Source organism: Octopus sinensis, linkage group LG7 (assembly GCF_006345805.1).
Source record: "Octopus sinensis linkage group LG7, ASM634580v1, whole genome shotgun sequence".
Taxonomy (NCBI): Eukaryota; Metazoa; Mollusca; class Cephalopoda; order Octopoda; family Octopodidae; genus Octopus; species Octopus sinensis.
The window spans coordinates 20442387-20461498 of NC_043003.1; the positions used below are offsets into that span (position 1 = coordinate 20442387).

Genomic DNA, 19112 nt, shown 5'->3' on the forward strand with positions numbered 1-19112 from the left:
GATAGATAGATAGATAGATAGATAGATAGATAGATAGATAGATAGATAGATAGATAGATAGATAGATAGATAGATAGATAGATAGATAGATAGATAGATAGATAGATAGATAGATAGATAGATAGATAGATAGATAGATAGATAGATAGATAGATAGATAGATAGATAGATAGATAGATAGATAGATAGATAGATAGATAGATAGATAGATAGATAGATAGATAGATAGATAGATAGATAGATAGATAGATAGATAGATAGATAGATAGATAGATAGATAGATAGATAGATAGATAGATAGATAGATAGATAGATAGATAGATAGATAGACAGACAACAGACATATTTTTTTATACCTGTGTTTTTTACCTGGCGGTTTCTTATTGTTGCATTCTGTTATGTAATACAAACAGATTGGCTATTGCTGTAGCTGCTATCGTCGCAGTTATTTATGCTGTTGGTTGTTCTTTACTGTGATTCGTTTGTAGCATTATTGAGCATTAAATTAACGGACGATCAATATCCAGTTGGTTTAGTGTTTAAATCATGATCTCTTTCTCTCTGTCTCTCTCCCTCTCTCTCTCTCTCTCTCTCTCTCTCTCTTTCTCTCTGCTCCATATATATGTATTAATGTATGTATGTTTGTATGTATGTATGTGTGTTTGTATGTATATATGTATGTATGTATGTATGTATGTATGTATGTATGTATGTATGTATGTATGTATGTATGTATGTATGTATCTATCTATCTATCTATCTATCTATCTAAATGTCTGTCTCTCTATCATTCAATTCGCCTGTCTATGTATGTATGTATGTATGTATGTATGTATGTATGTATGTATGTATGTATGTATGTATGTATGTATCTATCTATCTATCTATCTGTCTATCTATCTATCTATCTATCTATCTATCTATCTATCTATCTATCTATCTATCTATCTATCTGTCTGTATATCTATCTATCTTTAATATAAATGCAATATAGATGAAGACGGTGAAAAACGTTATTGCATCACCCATGTCAACTGTATTGCTGTGCTAACCACAAAATAAGAACAACACCAAAATTTGTCCAAAGAAGACTCAATTTAAGAAGTTGAAATTACACTAAATAGACGCTCGAGCGCTTTCGTACTCGCGCACGCATACACACATATGTACATGTATATAACTGATCAAAGGGTAATAATAGAGTGAGTGTTGCCATGGATATGTAGACAGGCAGACAGGCAGACAGACAGACATAGAGATAGATAGATAGATAGATAGATAGATAGATAGATAGATAGATAGATAGATAGATAGATAGATAGATAGACAGACAAACAGACATACAAACAGCTAAATAAATAGATAGATATAGATAGACAGACAGATATATAGATAGCTATACCGACAGATAGATGGACAGATAGATAGATAGATAGATAGATAGATAGATAGATAGATAGATAGATAGATAGATAGATAGATAGATAGATAGATAGATAGATAGATAACTTGCTTTGTTGACCACACAAATACTAATGTACAGCTTTTCTTTTCGAAAATGGAAAAGAAAGTGGAAAAAAAGGAACACATGTAAAATTCCGATCAAAAGGGATCGGGGAAAAAAAATTAAGAAAAGGCGATCAAAAGGGATCGTGTATCACAGAAATAAATTTTTTAAAACGTAAGAAACAAGATTAGGTTTATCCGTGAAAAGAAAAGCCTACAGATAGATAGATAGATAGATAGACATACAGGCAGATATAGATAGATAGATTAAATGCAATATAGATGAAGACGGTGAAAAACGTTATTGCATCACCCATGTCAACTGTATGCTGTGCTAACCACAAAATAAGAACAAACCAAAATTTGTCCAAAGAAGACTCAATTTAAGAGTTGAAATTACACTAAATAAGACGCTCGAGCGCTTTCGTACTCGCGCACGCATACACACATATGTACATGTATATAACTGATCAAAGGGTAATAATAGAGTGAGTGTTGCCATGGATATGTAGACAGGCAGACAGGCAGACAGACAGACATAGAGATAGATGATAGATAGATAGATAGATAGATAGATAGATAGATATAGATAGATAGATAGATAGATAGACAGACAAACAGACATACAAACAGCTAATAAATAGATAGATATAGATAGACAGACAGATATATAGATAGCTATACCGACAGATAGATGGACAGATAGATAGATAGATAGATAGATAGATAGATAGATAGATAGATAGATAGATAGATAGATAGATAGATAGATAGATAACTTGCTTGTTGACCACAACAAATACTAAGTACAGCTGTTTTTTTCGAAAAGGAAAAGAAAGTGGAAAAAGGAACACATGTAAAATTCCGATCAAAAGGGATCGGGGAAAAAAAAAAATTAGAAAGGCGATCAAAAGGGATGTGTATCACAGAAATAAATTTTTTAAAACGTAAGAAACAAGATTAGGTTTATCCGTGAAAAGAAAAGCCTACAGATAGATAGATAGATAGATAGACATACAGGCAGATAGATAGATAGATAGATAGATAGATAGATAGATAGATAGATAGATAGATAGATAGATAGATAACTTTCTTTTATTAGCCACACAGGGCTGAATACAGAGGGGACAAATACAAATGGATAGATAGATAGATAGATAGAAAGAGAGAGGGGCAAAAATTAAGATTAAATAAAATGGTGCTATCAACACAGATATACAAAACGGAAAGAATGTATGAGCGTAAGTGTCGTTCGAGATAGAATAAGTAACAGAGAGTAATAACAGATACATACTAAGTAACTAGAGAGAGAATAAGTAATAGATAGACGGAAAGAAACACAATAAATTAGAAAGCGAATAAGAGAAAGAGAGAACGGAAAATATGAGCGGAGAAAGAGAAAAGGAAAGAGAAAGAGTAAGCGAGGAGAACGCAGAAGACAGACAGAGAAAGCGAGAGAGAAAGTTGGAGAGAGAACGAACATACTGGAAGAATTAAGTGACATACATGGTACGTGTTTAACATGAAAAATCATGTACCAAAAGCGAAAATGTCTTAAACTTGAAACCCTCAGCAGGATTTTCGATATCTGGCAAAGTTTCATATCTGTCATAGGCAAATAAAGAACAAATAAAGCAACCGCATTGTAATGTTATCTGGTATGGGAGTAAGAGATAACAAAAGATATACTGAACGATCTATGATCTGAGACTTACGCACAAAGGAACTGCTATAAATATTAAGCATTGTCTAATATTAGAAGACTATAATGGACGGACCGTACGTTCTTATATGTATGTATGTATGTATGTATGAATGTATGTATGCAGGTGAGTATATAATCATGTATATGTATAAATAAGTATTCACACATACACATACATAAATATTTATTTATAGATACATATATACACATATATTTATCTATATATACATACATACATTCTTTTATTCTTTTATTCTTCTATTTGTTTCAGTCATTTGACAAGGTTTTGAGTAGATGAAACAGGGGCAACTGAAGAAGGGGAATATTCTTTATGTTGTATGTTTCGTTTCTCTGTTTTTTCGCTGTTTGAAAAAAAGTTCGTTTCTATGTTTTTGTTTTTATATTTTCGTTTCTCATTGTGTTCAACGTTATTTTTTATGTCCTGTACCCATATATGCATTTATATATACATATATATGTAGGTATGTACATATATGTATGTATATATGCATATATTTATATATTATTTTTATTATATATATATATATATGTTTGTGTGAGCGTGTATATACGTATATATACATATATGTGCGTGTATATATATATATATATATATATATATATATATATATATATATATATATGTATGTATGTATATATATATATATATATATGTATGTAGCTATGTATGTATGCATATATGTGTATATGTGTATCTGAAATGTGCGTATATACATGAAATGAAAATGAGCGATGATAAAATCCCAGAGTAACTAGTTGTATGCTTTTCAAGAACAATTACGGGTAAAGCCATATTAAATAATATTCAAGATAAATCATTGATTTACTGAAATTATTTCCGGTTTCAGAGAGGGTACTCCAATCGCTTGGTAGCGATTAAACAACATATGTATCTCAGCAATGTCAGACCGATCGACATTAAATATTTATTCATAATTGTTTGTTATTCTGAGATTATTTCCCATTCTCATTTGTTATTGCTACCAGGTGACTGATCAACAGCATATATATATATATATATATATATATATATATATATATATATATATATATATATATATATAGTGAAGAAATAGGTAGCAAAGAACACCTCTCTGATATATGATGGAAAGAATATGTGTACCTCTACGTTATAGTCTTTTCTCCAACAAACATTTGTATTTGTGACCATTATTCACTTCGTGAGACGGTGTTGTAAAGGCCATATTCCAGTGAAGACATAGCACTCGGCCACACGTGTTTGGATATAAAACCGAAAGCGACGGAGAAACTTATTGATGCTAGTGGTTTTATATCTAGTCGCTCTACCATCGCTTTTCTAGACATTAAAGTTCTCGAAATTTATTCAACACGAAAATAAATTCCTACATTATCTATATACCAAATAAGATTGCCAATGGTCGAACAAGCGAAGTATAATTTACTGAATGTCTACAATAAATAATTATCAAAAAATTTCAAATCAGTCTGCTTGTTGGAGTATTGGTGGGGTTATGAAGTGAGGGTAGAATAAAGTATTAAAAACAGTATATTGCAGTGATACCCCACATGAAGGGAACCAGTGCTACGTTCTATATTCTTGATCAAGGAGTGGATATTACAAATTTGGGTGAGACGATGGGCCTTGCCACTCTTGTGCCAGCTTGTGGTGTTACACTCTTGAGGCCGGTGTGATATTAAAATGTTAGGCCAGATGGCAGGACTTATACCCTTGGACCAAGTAGGAATGCTACACCGGTCAACGAATTAAGCTCACCAACTAAGAACAAGAACTGTCCCCTCCGACGGACTTTCGCATCATATTAGTTAGTGTATATTACGGTTTCCGTAACATTTCGGTTTTCCGATTGACGTTGTAAGCCTTAAGTCAACCTCTTTAAGTTCGAGGAGAAGTGGATCGCACTTCGTCAAGATTATACCTTTCGGTCGGTCTGGTATGAGTGATGCAGCAAAGAGCCTAAGGTCTCACCAGCATTGTCCTCTGGATCATAGAACCAAGCGAACCCCTCAATTACGACAAAGGAGCGATTTTTTTGAGGCTCAAATCCTTGTTAGGGCTGATCATTCTGAGGGGCGCATTATATGACGTTAACCAAATTTCGAGGAGAGGTGGATCGCACTTCGTCAAGATTATACCCTTCGGTCGGTCTGGTATGAGTGATGCAGCAAAGAGCCTAAGGTCTCACCAGCATTGTTCTCTGGATCATAGAACCAAGCGAACCCCTCAATTACGACAAAGGAGCGATTTTTTTAGGCTCAAATCCTTGTTGGGGCTGATCATTCTGAGGGGCACATTATATGACGTTAGCCAAATTTCATCCCTCATAGATTTATTGGAATTGAAACCAAATGAGTAAACACTTGCCAAAGATTCTACGCTTTGAAATCAAACCCGAAACCACAAAGTTAACGAAGTGAACTGCTTATACACACAGCTGTATCCCTTTTCATAGTGAGCTTATCTTTCTAAACTCAGGTTAGCTATTACAATTATATTTTTATCGACTTATGAGATGGGTACTAAAATCGTAGAATATACTCAATTGAGAGAGCTTGAAGAAGTGATAAAATATTAAACTCACGTAAATCAGTATCTTATCGTTCAAAACTTATGACGAATAACTTCGTCTAGTGAATTCATTGATAATAAAGGGAGTAATATTATTTTATTGCTTCAAGAAAAATTATTCAACATGGGAATTGAAACATTCAGTGTGTCGATGTCTAGCTGTATGGTTTGCTGTGGAAGTATATTCTATGTTTTACTATAGAATGATATTCAAGTGATATACTAGACAGACATTCTTTTTGTCACAGTGCGTGTATGGAACCCATTGCAGTTTCTGAATATCCTAAAAGCATCACACACACACACACACACACACACACACACACACACACACACACACATACGTACACACATATACATATGTATATGTATATATATATATATATATATACACACGCGTGTATACATATATGTATATATATATGTGTGTGTGTGTAATATATATGTGTGTATGTGCGTGCGTGTATGTACGTGTGTGTGTATGTGTGTGTGTGTGTGTGTGTGTGTGTGTGTGTGTGTGTGTGTGCAACAACATAGATATATAAATATTTTTTATTGTGTTTGGAAGCGTCGAATGTGCATCGTATCATACAGACAAGGGAGTGATATTTCGAACACAGTTTAGCCATCGAAACAGCAGAAAGACGGGGTATTTTACCCTTCCGTGATAGAAAATGCTGTCAGCAGACAACCAAGGGCTATAACTGCATTCGAAATATTACTTCCTTGTCTATATGATATAATCACCCAGTAGCAAGAATAAATAATCCAACTGAAATCTAAACTGAACCCGTCTACGCATGATGTCAGCTGACGTTTCCCCTAGGTTTGGTTATCAATCGCCAATGTGGTTATCCCAAGTGTTGGATGAATATCCTGTCATGGAGACATCGAGGCAACCTCGTATTTGTTTATATGACGACTGCTTGAGACCCCGAAATATTTGACTACCGCCAGTATAATAGTATGATACAGAATGATGCGTGTGACTTTTACCTGAGAATGTCCCTTAAGAATGTAAACATATAAAACAAAGCTATGTAGCCCATAGTCCGACTTACGACTAAATCGACTTACGACCAGTCAGTCGGAACCAATTGTAGTCGTAATTCGACGACGATCTGTATACACACACACACACACAGATCCATATATATATATATATATATATATATATATATATATATTATATAAAAGGGCTTAGTAAAATAAATTACTTTGCCGCATACTGAACTCATTAGAAATAGCAGCTAAAAAAAACTTTTTTAAAACTATTTCTAATACTTAAAGAAAACCTCTCTCATATAGTGTTTGCTCAATTCAACTCACGAAATTATGGGGGTAAAGACATTAAAAAATCAAATGCAAAGGTTATTTGAGAACGTACGTTTCAAGATTAGTCAACTCGACATTTCTATCATCAGCTCAGAACTCCTTGGTTTGGATTTGAAAACACTGAAAGTGGGAGCATACCCTTTCGGCTTGTTATCGCTTCTGAAGATCTGCTCGAAACTAACAGTGCCAGCAAACTCAAATATGCAAGCGAAGAATTTCTGCTCTCCCCTTTCCACCAGCGTGGGTTAAAATCAGTAAACACTATGCTTTTTTCGGTAAAATCCGAGGCATTAAATAGAGAGAGATGAATTATAATTTCAACAATTGAGGGTAAAATTAATTAATTATTAATCAATTTCACCAAGTATTCAGTATGCAAAGGGACCATTTAAGGCGAATTCAAATTATTACATTATATAAAAGGGCTTAGTAAAATAAATTACTTTGCCGCATACTGAACTCATTAGAAATAGCAGCTAAAAAAAACTTTTTTAAAACTATTTCTAATACTTAAAGAAAACCTCTCTCATATAGTGTTTGCTCAATTCAACTCACGAAATTATATATATATATAAAGACATAGTAAATAGGGTAATAAAAATAAATTATTATTACCAGTGACCTAGCACAAAGGACGAATTAGTCATTAGACTATACGTTATTCATATATAAGTACATTAAAAGGCTTCCAAATAAAGAAGCGAGTGCTAGATACACAAAGAGGGGATAGATTTATGAAATGGAATGAAAATCAAAAACGTTTACCATCTCAGCGAATCCTGTACTGCAGTTTCATCTTTTTTTTAACAAATGAATAGAATTCATCTGCCAAGGCCAGAATCGTCAGCAGGAAGCATTTGTAATCGAAGCTGTACACATCGCTAGAAGCACGTGCAAATCTAACGATCTGTATACTCTAACTTTTCAGACCGGTGCGGAGACGCAAGTTATACCCGGCGAACAAGGAGGATGCCGGTAAAAATTTACGAGCAAATCTATCGAGCAATATTTAAACATTGTAAATAGGGTAATAAAATTCTATTCATTTGCTAAAAAAAATAAACATGAAACTGCAGTACAGGATTCGCTGAGATGGTAAACGTTTTTGATTTTATTTCATTTCATGAATCTATCCCCTCTTTGTGTATCTAGCACTTGCTTCTTTATTTGGAAGCCTTTTAATGTACTTATATATATATATATATATATATATATATATATATATATATTATATATATATATATGCGTGTGCGTTTGTGTGTGTGTCCGTCCGTCCGTTTGCTAGTGATATCAGAAAACGATTATTCATTATCGAGCTGGCAGAATCGTTACCGCTCCGAGAAAAATGCTTAGCAGAAGTAGTTTTCGGCTTTACATTCATAGTTCGAATACTGCCGGGGTCGATCTTGCCTTCATCCGTTCAGGTTCAATATAAAATAAGTACCAGTTGAACACTGGGGTCAACGTAATAGATTTACCTCTCACCCTAAAATCACTGACCTTGTGCCAAAATATTAAATCAACAGCATAGAAGACGTTAATACTTTAGTCGAGTCAGATACATTCTGTTCTGTGTTTCACCCGTGAATGCACAGGTTTGTTAGTTAAGTTATGAATGAAAATTGATGGGATTTGTTCGTTTAGATAAAAGTTCCTTGTTACAGGCTATGGTAGAGGACAGAAAATATGATAAAAAGGGTGAAAAAGAAGAAACATATAGAAGACAAACGAGAAAAAGATTGGAAAGTAAATAAAAAAAAGGAGGAAAGGGGGCTACAATGTAATTCAAGAAGATACAAATTGACTGAGGTTTTTCTTTTGCTTTACGAGGACATGCAGAAAAGTTCTTGACTTTAAGGGATTCGCGGAAGGCCTGGTTGGAGGCCCAACTTACCGAGTTCTTTAACAGCGCTTAGAAAAACTGAAGGGCCGTTGCCATAAGTGTGTGAATCTGAGAAAGGGAATATGTTAAATAAAATAATATTCAAGTTATCCTCCTTTATTTTCTTTTACCCAAAGCCAGAAACTTTTCCTTACACCGTCGTATATGTATGTATGTATGTATGTATCTATGTATGTATGTATGTATGCATGAATGTATGTATGTATGTATGTATGTATGTACATACGTATGTATGTATGTATGTATGTATGTATTTATGTACATACGTATGTATGTATGTATGTATGTATGTGTGTATATATGTATGTACATGTGTATGTATGTATGTTTGTATATCTCTGTGTGTCTGTATGTATGCGTGTATGTATGTATGTATGTATGAATGTATGTATGTATGTATGTATGTATGTATGTATGTACATACGTATGTATGTATGTATGTATGTATGTATGTACATACGTATGTATGTATGTATGTATGTATGTATGTATGTACATACGTATGTATGTATGTATGTATGTATGTATGTACATACGTATGTATGTACATACGTATGTATGTATATATGTGTGTATATATGTATGTACATGTGTATGTATGTATGTTTGTATATCTCTGTGTGTCTGTATGTATGCGTGTATGCATGTTTGTATGTATAGTGCGCCTGTGTCTCTTTAGTTGTAAATATGTATTTAGACCTCTATTTTGTGTTTACTGTTTATACCGAAGCGGTTTGAAAATGAAAGCTTATATGAAAATGAAATTATGTAAAAGATAAACTTTGGAAACGCCTAACAACTCACTTGCTCTCTCTCTCTCTCACTCTCTCTCCTCTCTTTCTCTCTCTCTCTCTCTCATACAATGAACGAAAATAATGATTAAAAAAAACAGTCGAATAATGCTTAAGTACTCAATGTAAATAAGATCCGGCTAACAGAACTGTCCAGTCAAGATTACGATAATCTGTTTTGGTTGTTATTTTTTCTTGTGACAGGTGCAACTGCAAATGCGAAGTTGATCACCAATTAGTGATTTTGCTGCATTAGTAAGGAGACAAGGAAACATGTTCAATGATATTTATTTCGCTTACACGTGTTTCAAATAGTTGAACAAATTGAATCCTTTGCTCATTGGGATTAGGATGCTTAATCGACCCTTCAGTGAATCGACTATTTAACCAAATTTACGAAGCTGTTGACTACTAATCCATTCTATTCAAGGCTTTAATCACTTTGTTAGATCTTAGGCTTGGGGATACACAATGAGAGCATTGAAAAGGGGTGGCATAAGCTATAAACATCAGACCAACCTCCTGAATTTATTACTCTGTGTGCCTTCTATAGTCATAGGAGTTAGTGTTTTTTTTTATCATATGCTATTAATATAATGTTTGTTAGGAGAACACAGCAATAGTATTTGCTTAATGACCAAATAAATATCTTTATACTTGATGTCGTCAAGTGCAAATTACTTTGTAGCAGAAAACAGAGTGTACTGTCAAAAGTATGTACCGTTGCTAGAGTATTCGACTCATGATCGTACAGTTCAATGAGTTCGATTCACGGCGACGCCTTGTGTCCTTAAGTAAGACACTTTATTAAACCTTGCTCTAGTCCATGCAGCTAGCAAAATTGGGTTGTCTTTCTGTTTCAAAAGGCCAGCTTTGTCACACCCTGTGTCACGCTGAATCTCGCTGAGAACTACGTTCAGGTTACGCGCATCTCTGGAACTGTGGAGTATTCAGCTACTTACACTTTAATTTCACGAGCACCTTAACTCCACGTTGATCGAATGAGCTGGAACACTCGTCGACGTAACCGACGGAGTGCCAATATACACACTGGTATATATATATATATATGAAGCCATTGAAAAGATTTCTATTAAATAAAATTATATGAAATAAAATATCTTTAAAAGTGAAGTTAAGTTACGAATCGTTAGAAGAAATCAATCAAATGGAATATACTCTACAGAAAGTGTAATTTACAGTGTTTTAATTGCGGAAGTTATATATCAAGATAGGAAATTACATTGAATTTCAAACTTATCAGGGAAAGAGTGTTTGCGACCTAATTATTAGGGAACAGAAAATTTTGGAAGAGGAATCATTAAAATATCATAAAGTGCCGAATCGATTAACAATTATGCAACTATAGCAGAAATGGAATGACAGAGGCTGAGAGAAGCAGAAAATAGCTGCACTACAGGTTTTTTGTATGAGTTTGCCTTCTCCTAGAAAGACGTTCTAACGATAACTAGGAGCCCTTCACTCCCAGTGGTGCCACATGATAGTAAAATGATAGTTATAGGCGCAGGAGTGGCTGCGTGGCAGGTAGATTGCTTACCAACCACATAGCTCCGGGTTTAGTCCCATTGCGTGACACCTTGGGCAAGTTTTTTTCTACTATAGCCTCGGGCTGACCAAAGCCTTGTGATTGGATTTGGTAGACGGAACTGAAAGAATCCCGTCGTATATATGCATATATATATATAATATATATATATATATATATATATATATATATATATATATATATATATATATATATGTGTGTGTGTGTGTGTGTGTGTGTTTGTGAGTCTGTGTTTGTTCCCCTCCCCCAACATCGCATGACAACTGATGCTGGTGTGTTTACGTCTCCGTAACATAGCGGTTCGGCTAAGCGACCGATAGAATAAGTACTTGGCTTACAAAGAATAAGTCATGGGGTCGATTTGCTCGACTAAAAGCGGTGTTCCAGCATGGCCGCAGTCAAATGACTGAAACAAGCAAAAGAGTAAACAGTAAAGAGTAGGGACTCTAACAAGTTGTTCTACTCTGGGTCAGATTAGACCTAGGAACAATGGTGGCTAAGAGGTTTATTTCATGCTCCCCCAAATCAAGGAACCCCTGTACAAGGGCCCTGTACCTGATGCTTTTTAAAGTCATAGCCCGGACATACGTACATACATACATACATACATACATACATACATACATACATACATACATAGATTTGGGATAGGGAAGAGAAACTGTGCACAGTTGTGGAAATTAGTTGCCTAGCGGATGTTAACATAAAGTTAAAGATCAGTGAAAAAGAGAACACCTATGTTGAACTATTGAGAAATATGCAGTTACTCTATCCAGATTAAATGTTCAGGTCTATACCTGTAATTATTGGGGACCTGGGATATGTAACACACTACCTAAATACCAATCTTGAGAAATTAGTATTCTCAAAAACAGAAAGGAGAAAGCTAATTCGAAGACTACAGATCCAACCCATTACTGGAACTGTAAAGATCTGTAAAACTTTCCTGAAGTATATTACTTAAACGTATATGAGTATGTCTAGATATGTAACTATATGCAGATTTTCGGTATAATTATACTAATGTGTCCATCTGTTCTAATTTAATTAAATTCTATGTCTTTGTGCAGCTGAAGATTGCTCTACATTTTACATTGATGTAATGATTGCATTGTTCAATTAAATGGAGTTGCCTGAAACGATCGTACTGCATTGCCTCTGGATATCTTTGTTGCATATTTTGATTTTAATCACCTTACTTTGAAATTGCATGGATAATACCGTACTAAATTCTGGTGCCTCAACTTAAGTACCATATTCATCTGAATCTGTCTATCTATCTATCTATCTATCTATCTATCTATCTATCTATCTATCTATCTATCTATCTATCTATCTAACTATATATATATATATATTATATATATATATATATATATATATATACTACATGTGCGCACACATGCATATACACACTCGTATATAGTCATACGTGTACAAATACATACAGCTGTATAAATACATATATTCGTATATGCGAGCGTATCTTTTTTCGCTTTTAATCACTTTTTACCATTTGTTCTTTTATATTTTCACGACTTTATAATAAATAATAAAATCTTTCTGTCTTTCATTCCTTGTTTCTTTTCTTCTTTCTTTCCTTCTTACTTCCGTTCATTCCTTTCTTTTACCTCCTCTTACATCTGCGCCATTTTTTTTTATATTAATGCTATCACTGTTCTTATAATTATTAACGATGTTGTCATAAACAAAATTATTACTAGTTTGCTAAAAGCTTCAGGTTGTCTTCGTTCGTTTATCGTTTCAGATGCTGCATTCACGGCGTAAAAAACATAATGTCCACACCGGTCGAGGATGTTAGCTAATAACAATAATAATAATAATGCCATATCACTGCTAGTTTGGCTGCTTTGTATGTGGACCACAACAGGGTTCGCTACGAACGCTGCATTAGACTATGACCAAATTCACATCCTTGGCCTCTGCGACCCGGACATTTACAAAGATTGCGTCGACGCCTTCACCAACTTTTTACCCAACAGAGACAACGTAGGACCTTTTGAGACGTTTTATTATAATTGGTCGGTGATTAAGGCCAAAAAGGATTTCGCTACAGGACTACGAGAGATGGACGGTGTGTGCAGCAAATATACATACCACGTGATGGTAGCTTTCGGTTTAACACCGACAATGATGACAGCAGCGCTTACAGCTGACACGTTCAACATAACGCTTTTGGCTTATGACACGACGCCTGGACACATTTTGGTGAGTAATCGACTTTATTCTGATTTTTATTATCATCTATCTATCTATCTATCTATCTATCTATCTATCTATCTATCTATCTATCTATCTATCTATCTATCTATCTATCTGTCTGTATATCTATCTATCTACCAGTCTGTTTGTTTGTCTGTATATCTATCTGTGTGTATAGCTGTTTGTATATCTATCTATCTATGTATTTGTTCCTTTTTACCCAATATTTGCAGGCTATTCTTCTTTACTATAACTTCGAGATTCATTATTCCCCAAAATAAACACACGCATAAATACATATAGACACACACACACACCACACACACACACACACACACATAAAGACATATACATATGCAAAATATTTTGTGCCAAATAAACACACACACTATATACTCGCTCTTCCCTTCAGCTTTATTATTATTCTTATTTTAGTGATCGTCTGAAATCTATCGTCATACATACATTGACTTCTCCAACGACTCTCTATCCCAGAACCGGAGGGGACACATAGGATGGGGAGTCACTGAAGAGGTCAGAGATGTGAATGAAGACCAAGTATATAGTGCGTGTGTTTAATAGTAAAAAAATATGACCATCCCAAAATATAACATTATCTAGGAGAGGTTGGTAATCAATAAATTATTTAGCTACATCAGGATGCGAGTAGGTTCAGTTTTGGTGACATGCTCACATATTGTTTATAACAAAAGAAAGGAGAAAAAAAAACGGGAAGTGGGGAAAAAGTAAGCTGCACGTATAACACATAACTTAGAAGCAGCGCTACGGATGTGCCAGCACACACGAGATTGACACAAGGCCGACCTCATGCACTTCTCATGGGGAATTCCGGAAGGAGCTTCGTGAGATCACTGCTGAAACGCTTCCGGAAAAAAAGAAGAGCCGTTGTAAAACAGATTATAGCAGCGACTCCATCAATTCCTTGAGGTATCTGAAGAAGGAATTTTTATTCCGAAGTATATCAGACTATGGATGATTAAATTAAAACAGTTATTATAGTCCATTGTTTGTATTATAGTGCATTGTTGTGTCATTCAAACCATTTTATTTTTTATAACATTATCTGGCTCAAATTCACGATTTAACATCGGGAACCTTGCAAAACAAATACATACTAGTAGGACCCATGTAAATTCCACAGAATAGAAAAAATTAAGAGGACCTACTCAAGAAAGAAAAGATGATTTGAATTTTTATAGCCTTCATAGTTTAGTTATTCTGTAAATAATCTTGACGTTCATCTACATTTGTTTCCCCACGTCTCCGTCGATGTTGTCTTTTTCTTCTTTTTATGATACCTTCTCTCTGTTTCTCTCTGATCTGTGCTCTATATCTGCACATCTTTTCCTGGGCAGCTTGTAATCGTATTTCTTGTGAATTCGGAGATTAAGCTAAATTAAACATAAGCAAATATCAATTTTTGAAGCAGACGATAAATAATTGCTACTACGCGTATGCGATGGTCACTAGCAAAAAGTAAATTCAATAAAAAAGACAATTTTTCAATATCAACACACCTCCACCGCTATGTGCCTTTCTCTCTCTCTCTCTCTCTCTCTCTCTCTCTCAACGTAACCGCCTCCCCAGTCAATCTCTTCCTTTCCACCTTCCTCTCCAGCTAACTTTTTAATCACGTAATAAGTTTTCCTTGCCCACTCCACTGCGTGTCGTTAACAATTCTCGCTCCTTCTTTTTCTCTCGTCATCTTATTCTCTCATCATTTTTTTCTCTCATTCTTTGCCTCTACCTTCAGCTGACCATAAAGTCATCGACTGTCTGTTCTTTATTCACTCTTCTCTCTCACTTTCTTTCTTTCGCCCTTTACCCCTCTCACTCAGTCCTCCTCTACCTCTTTAACTAACTAATGTATAACGGGTGAACGAAGAAGCAGATTATAATATAGATATCCATTTATTTTATGTTTATAGGAGTATGTATGAACATGTATGGGCATTACATGAGAACATATGCGCTTTCAGTTAATATTCAATGTAACCAAATATAACATTATATATGTGTGTGTGTGTGTGTGTGGTGTGTGTGTGTTGTGTGTGCGTTTCACTTCAGAAATGTCACCACACGTGGAACGTTGGCGATTTTCCTTCTTTGCCTTTCTCCTTTCCGACGAAGAACCACGCTCGAAACGTCAAAAACACTCTCCTTTCATCGAACATCAAAACACTATGATTTTTGAGTACGTCCGTACATTCGTTATTTTATATCTTTCGTTATTTTTCAGCTATTTTTTCTTTTTTTTTCGTTATCTCTTCGTTTTTTTAAAAATTATTTGTTCATTGAATTGAATATATATATTTGTACACACACACACACACACACACACACACACACACACAACACAAAAGCATATATAAACCGTAACCGACACATACAGCGAGCATCATTGGGTAGCGAATACCATGCTTTCGCCAATATTTTTAGGTAGCTCCCTGCATATGATACTCTCTCTTTTACTCTTTTACTTGTTTCAGGCATTTGACTGTGTCCATGCTGGAGCACCGCCTTTTCGTCGAGCAAATCGACCCCAGGACTTATCCTTTGTAAGCCTAGTACTTATTCTATCGGTGTCTTTTGCCGTACCGCTAAGTTGCGGGAACGTAAACCCGCCAGCATCGGTTGTCAAGCGATGTTTGCGGGACAAACACAGACACACAAACATCTACATACATACATACATACATACATACATACATACATACATACATACATACATACATACATTGAAGCACTCCGTCGGTTACGACGACGAGGGTTCCGGTTGATCCGAATCAACGGAACAGCTTGCTCGTGAAATTAACGTGTAAGTGGCTGAGCACTCCACAGACACGTGTACCCTTAACATACATACATACATACATACATACATACATACATACATACATCGTTCATTCTGAAAGGCATTCTGAAAAAGATAACAAAGGTTATTTGTGGTCACTAAACCTGTTAGAAACGGCAACAACATCTCTCTCAAATTTTGCTTTATAATCTTCCTCGTAAAGAAAGGAAGTCACACATGTGATTATGTGTATTCGTACGTATACCAAGTCTGAAAAATGCAATGACGAGATGGTCACGGCTAAAACAACTTTCATCATATGTGCACTTGATCAGGGCTGACCCGGGGCTAAATATCAATAACAACAGCAACAGTAACGACGGCAAAGATCACATTGAACTCCCGCTTTCTTCTTTTGAAAGTTGAACTTGTATCTGATTAGTTTGACATTATCGTTAATCAATGATTTTTCCTTTCAATCAACATCTAATTATATAATTATACAACTACGTAATTATATTAATTATGTAATTGTGTAATAAGTCTCAGTCGTGCAGCAATCTAGCATTTCGAAAAAGACTCGCTGTTGTCACTCGATCTGTTAGAGATAGCAGTAAAATATCCCTGAAATCACTCCATACAGTCTTAGATAATACGGGACATATCGGAGAGCTTTGTTCTCGATAGACTGTGAACATTCTGATGGGAAGACAGGATGAATGGTAACGGTTGAAATACGGTTAAATCAACGAAAAATATTCAAACCACATTGGCCCATTGATAGAACGACCAAGGTGTCAATGAATGTGCTAGAAATAGCTGCCAATTCTTAAAATCAATCGCGAACGCTTAAAAAAGAAAACGGATGGAAACTATAGTCTTAGGAAAACACTTCCATTTCTAAAACAAAGATGGAATGGTCGAGACTGGAACGCCTTTAAAAGCATAAGCAATTTTGAATACATACACAATTTAAAGCAATTTGAACCCACGAGGGCAGTAACGCCAGAATTTCAGGCATCATTAAATTTCTCTCACTCTTCTTCTTCTTCTTCTTCTCTTCTTCTTCTTCTTCTTCTTCTTCTTCTTCTTCTTCTTCTTCTTCTTCTCCATTCTCTATTTCCATATTTCCTCCCGCCCCGCTACTTTTATCTCCGTTCCTTTACCATAGCCTACACTCTAACCAAGCCAGAGAGTCTCCCTCTTTGATAACTGATCAAACCTAGAATACCCTTTAGAAATTCTTCGTGTCTGTTTAATCTTTACCAGTCACTCTTGAACAACTCATTTCCATTCGAAGTGTCATTTTTCACAACACTGTGGCACTCAATAACTGTCTTCCAACTTTACGATCAATTTGTCAATTCATATGTGTCAGCATGTCCGTTATAGCTGTTAATAAATGAGAGATGACCATCTTCTTAGAAATCAAGCGGGAATAGAAATTTGAATATGAATTTAAGGAATACAACGAAGAAAATAACAGATTTCTCATTTAATTGTTTGTCTAGTATGAAGTTCTTACACTTTCTAGTTGTTGAGGACCATGTATGGTGTTATTTCATCCTTACATTTGTCTACAGCATGAATTAAACTTTAACTTATAAGCTAGATATATTACGAAGAGAAACATTTTTCAATGTGTTTTAATTGTATTTTTATCATCCTTATCTTCTCCAGTGTCACCGAATTTCTATTTTCTCACCATCATTTTTAAAATTATTGTCATCACCCGCAAACCTGTTTATAATAAAAGTCTTAAATTTTGCTATCATTTTCATAGCTATCATAGTTATGAACATGGATCTTTACCTTTTGACCGGCAGATTTAGAAAATAATTTTTTGTAACTTAACACTTTCAAACTTCGTATAGTGGTAGAATGTGTCATATAAAACATCTATTACTCTTAACGTTTTTGAGAAAAGTTTATATTTACGAAGTTATTTCGTGTTAAAGTTGTTGTATTTCGGTAATTTCAACAAATCAATGACGTGTATTCAGCTTAATAAAATTACTGCAACAACAACATCCGGTGGTGCAAAAGATGTTTTATATGACACATTCTACCAGTGTCCGAAGTCGTATATATATAAATACGTTTGTGTGTCTGTGTTTGTCCCCCAACATAGCTTGGCAAACAATACTGGTGTGTTTACGTCCCGTAACTTAGCGGTTCGGCAAAAGTTACCGATAGAATAAGTACAAGGCTTACAAAGAGTAAGTCCTGGGGTCGATTTGCTCGACTAAAGGTGGTGCTCCAGTTAAGTGACTGAAACAAGTAAAAGAATAAACCGAAAATTTAAAATATTAATACAATGTAAGAAAGGGGTATAACGGCATTGCTACTTTATTGTGCCTGGGGAGAGTCATTCACTTTTAGTGCCTTATTATTTAACACACTCACGGTTCCATTACCACCCATTTACTTCTGAATTTTTTCTAAAGTTTTCGATGCGTCTTGCAACCTTTTCAATAATCGTTGACTCTGTCCGTTATCAGATCCGCGTTCTTTTTGTTTGTTTATTTGTGCGCATGTATGTGCGTCAGTTTGCAAGCGCATACACCTATGTATATATGTATGTATGTATGTATATATGAATGTATGTATGTATGTATGTTTGTATGTATGTATGTATGTATGTATGTATGTATGTATGTATGTATGTATGTATGTG

The 19112-nt window shown here is 34.8% G+C and overlaps 1 protein-coding gene across 1 annotated transcript in view; it reads left to right on the forward strand.

The window, feature by feature from the left end:
- Positions 1–19112, forward strand: part of LOC115213985 (glutamate receptor ionotropic, NMDA 3A-like) — a 586030-nt gene that overhangs the window by 485102 nt on the left and 81816 nt on the right. Inside the window, exon 3 of the mRNA XM_029782995.2 lies at positions 13166–13626. Within this exon, the coding sequence (XP_029638855.1) occupies positions 13213–13626 (414 nt within the window). The 5' untranslated portion in view covers positions 13166–13212. The remainder of the gene's footprint in view (positions 1–13165; positions 13627–19112) is intronic.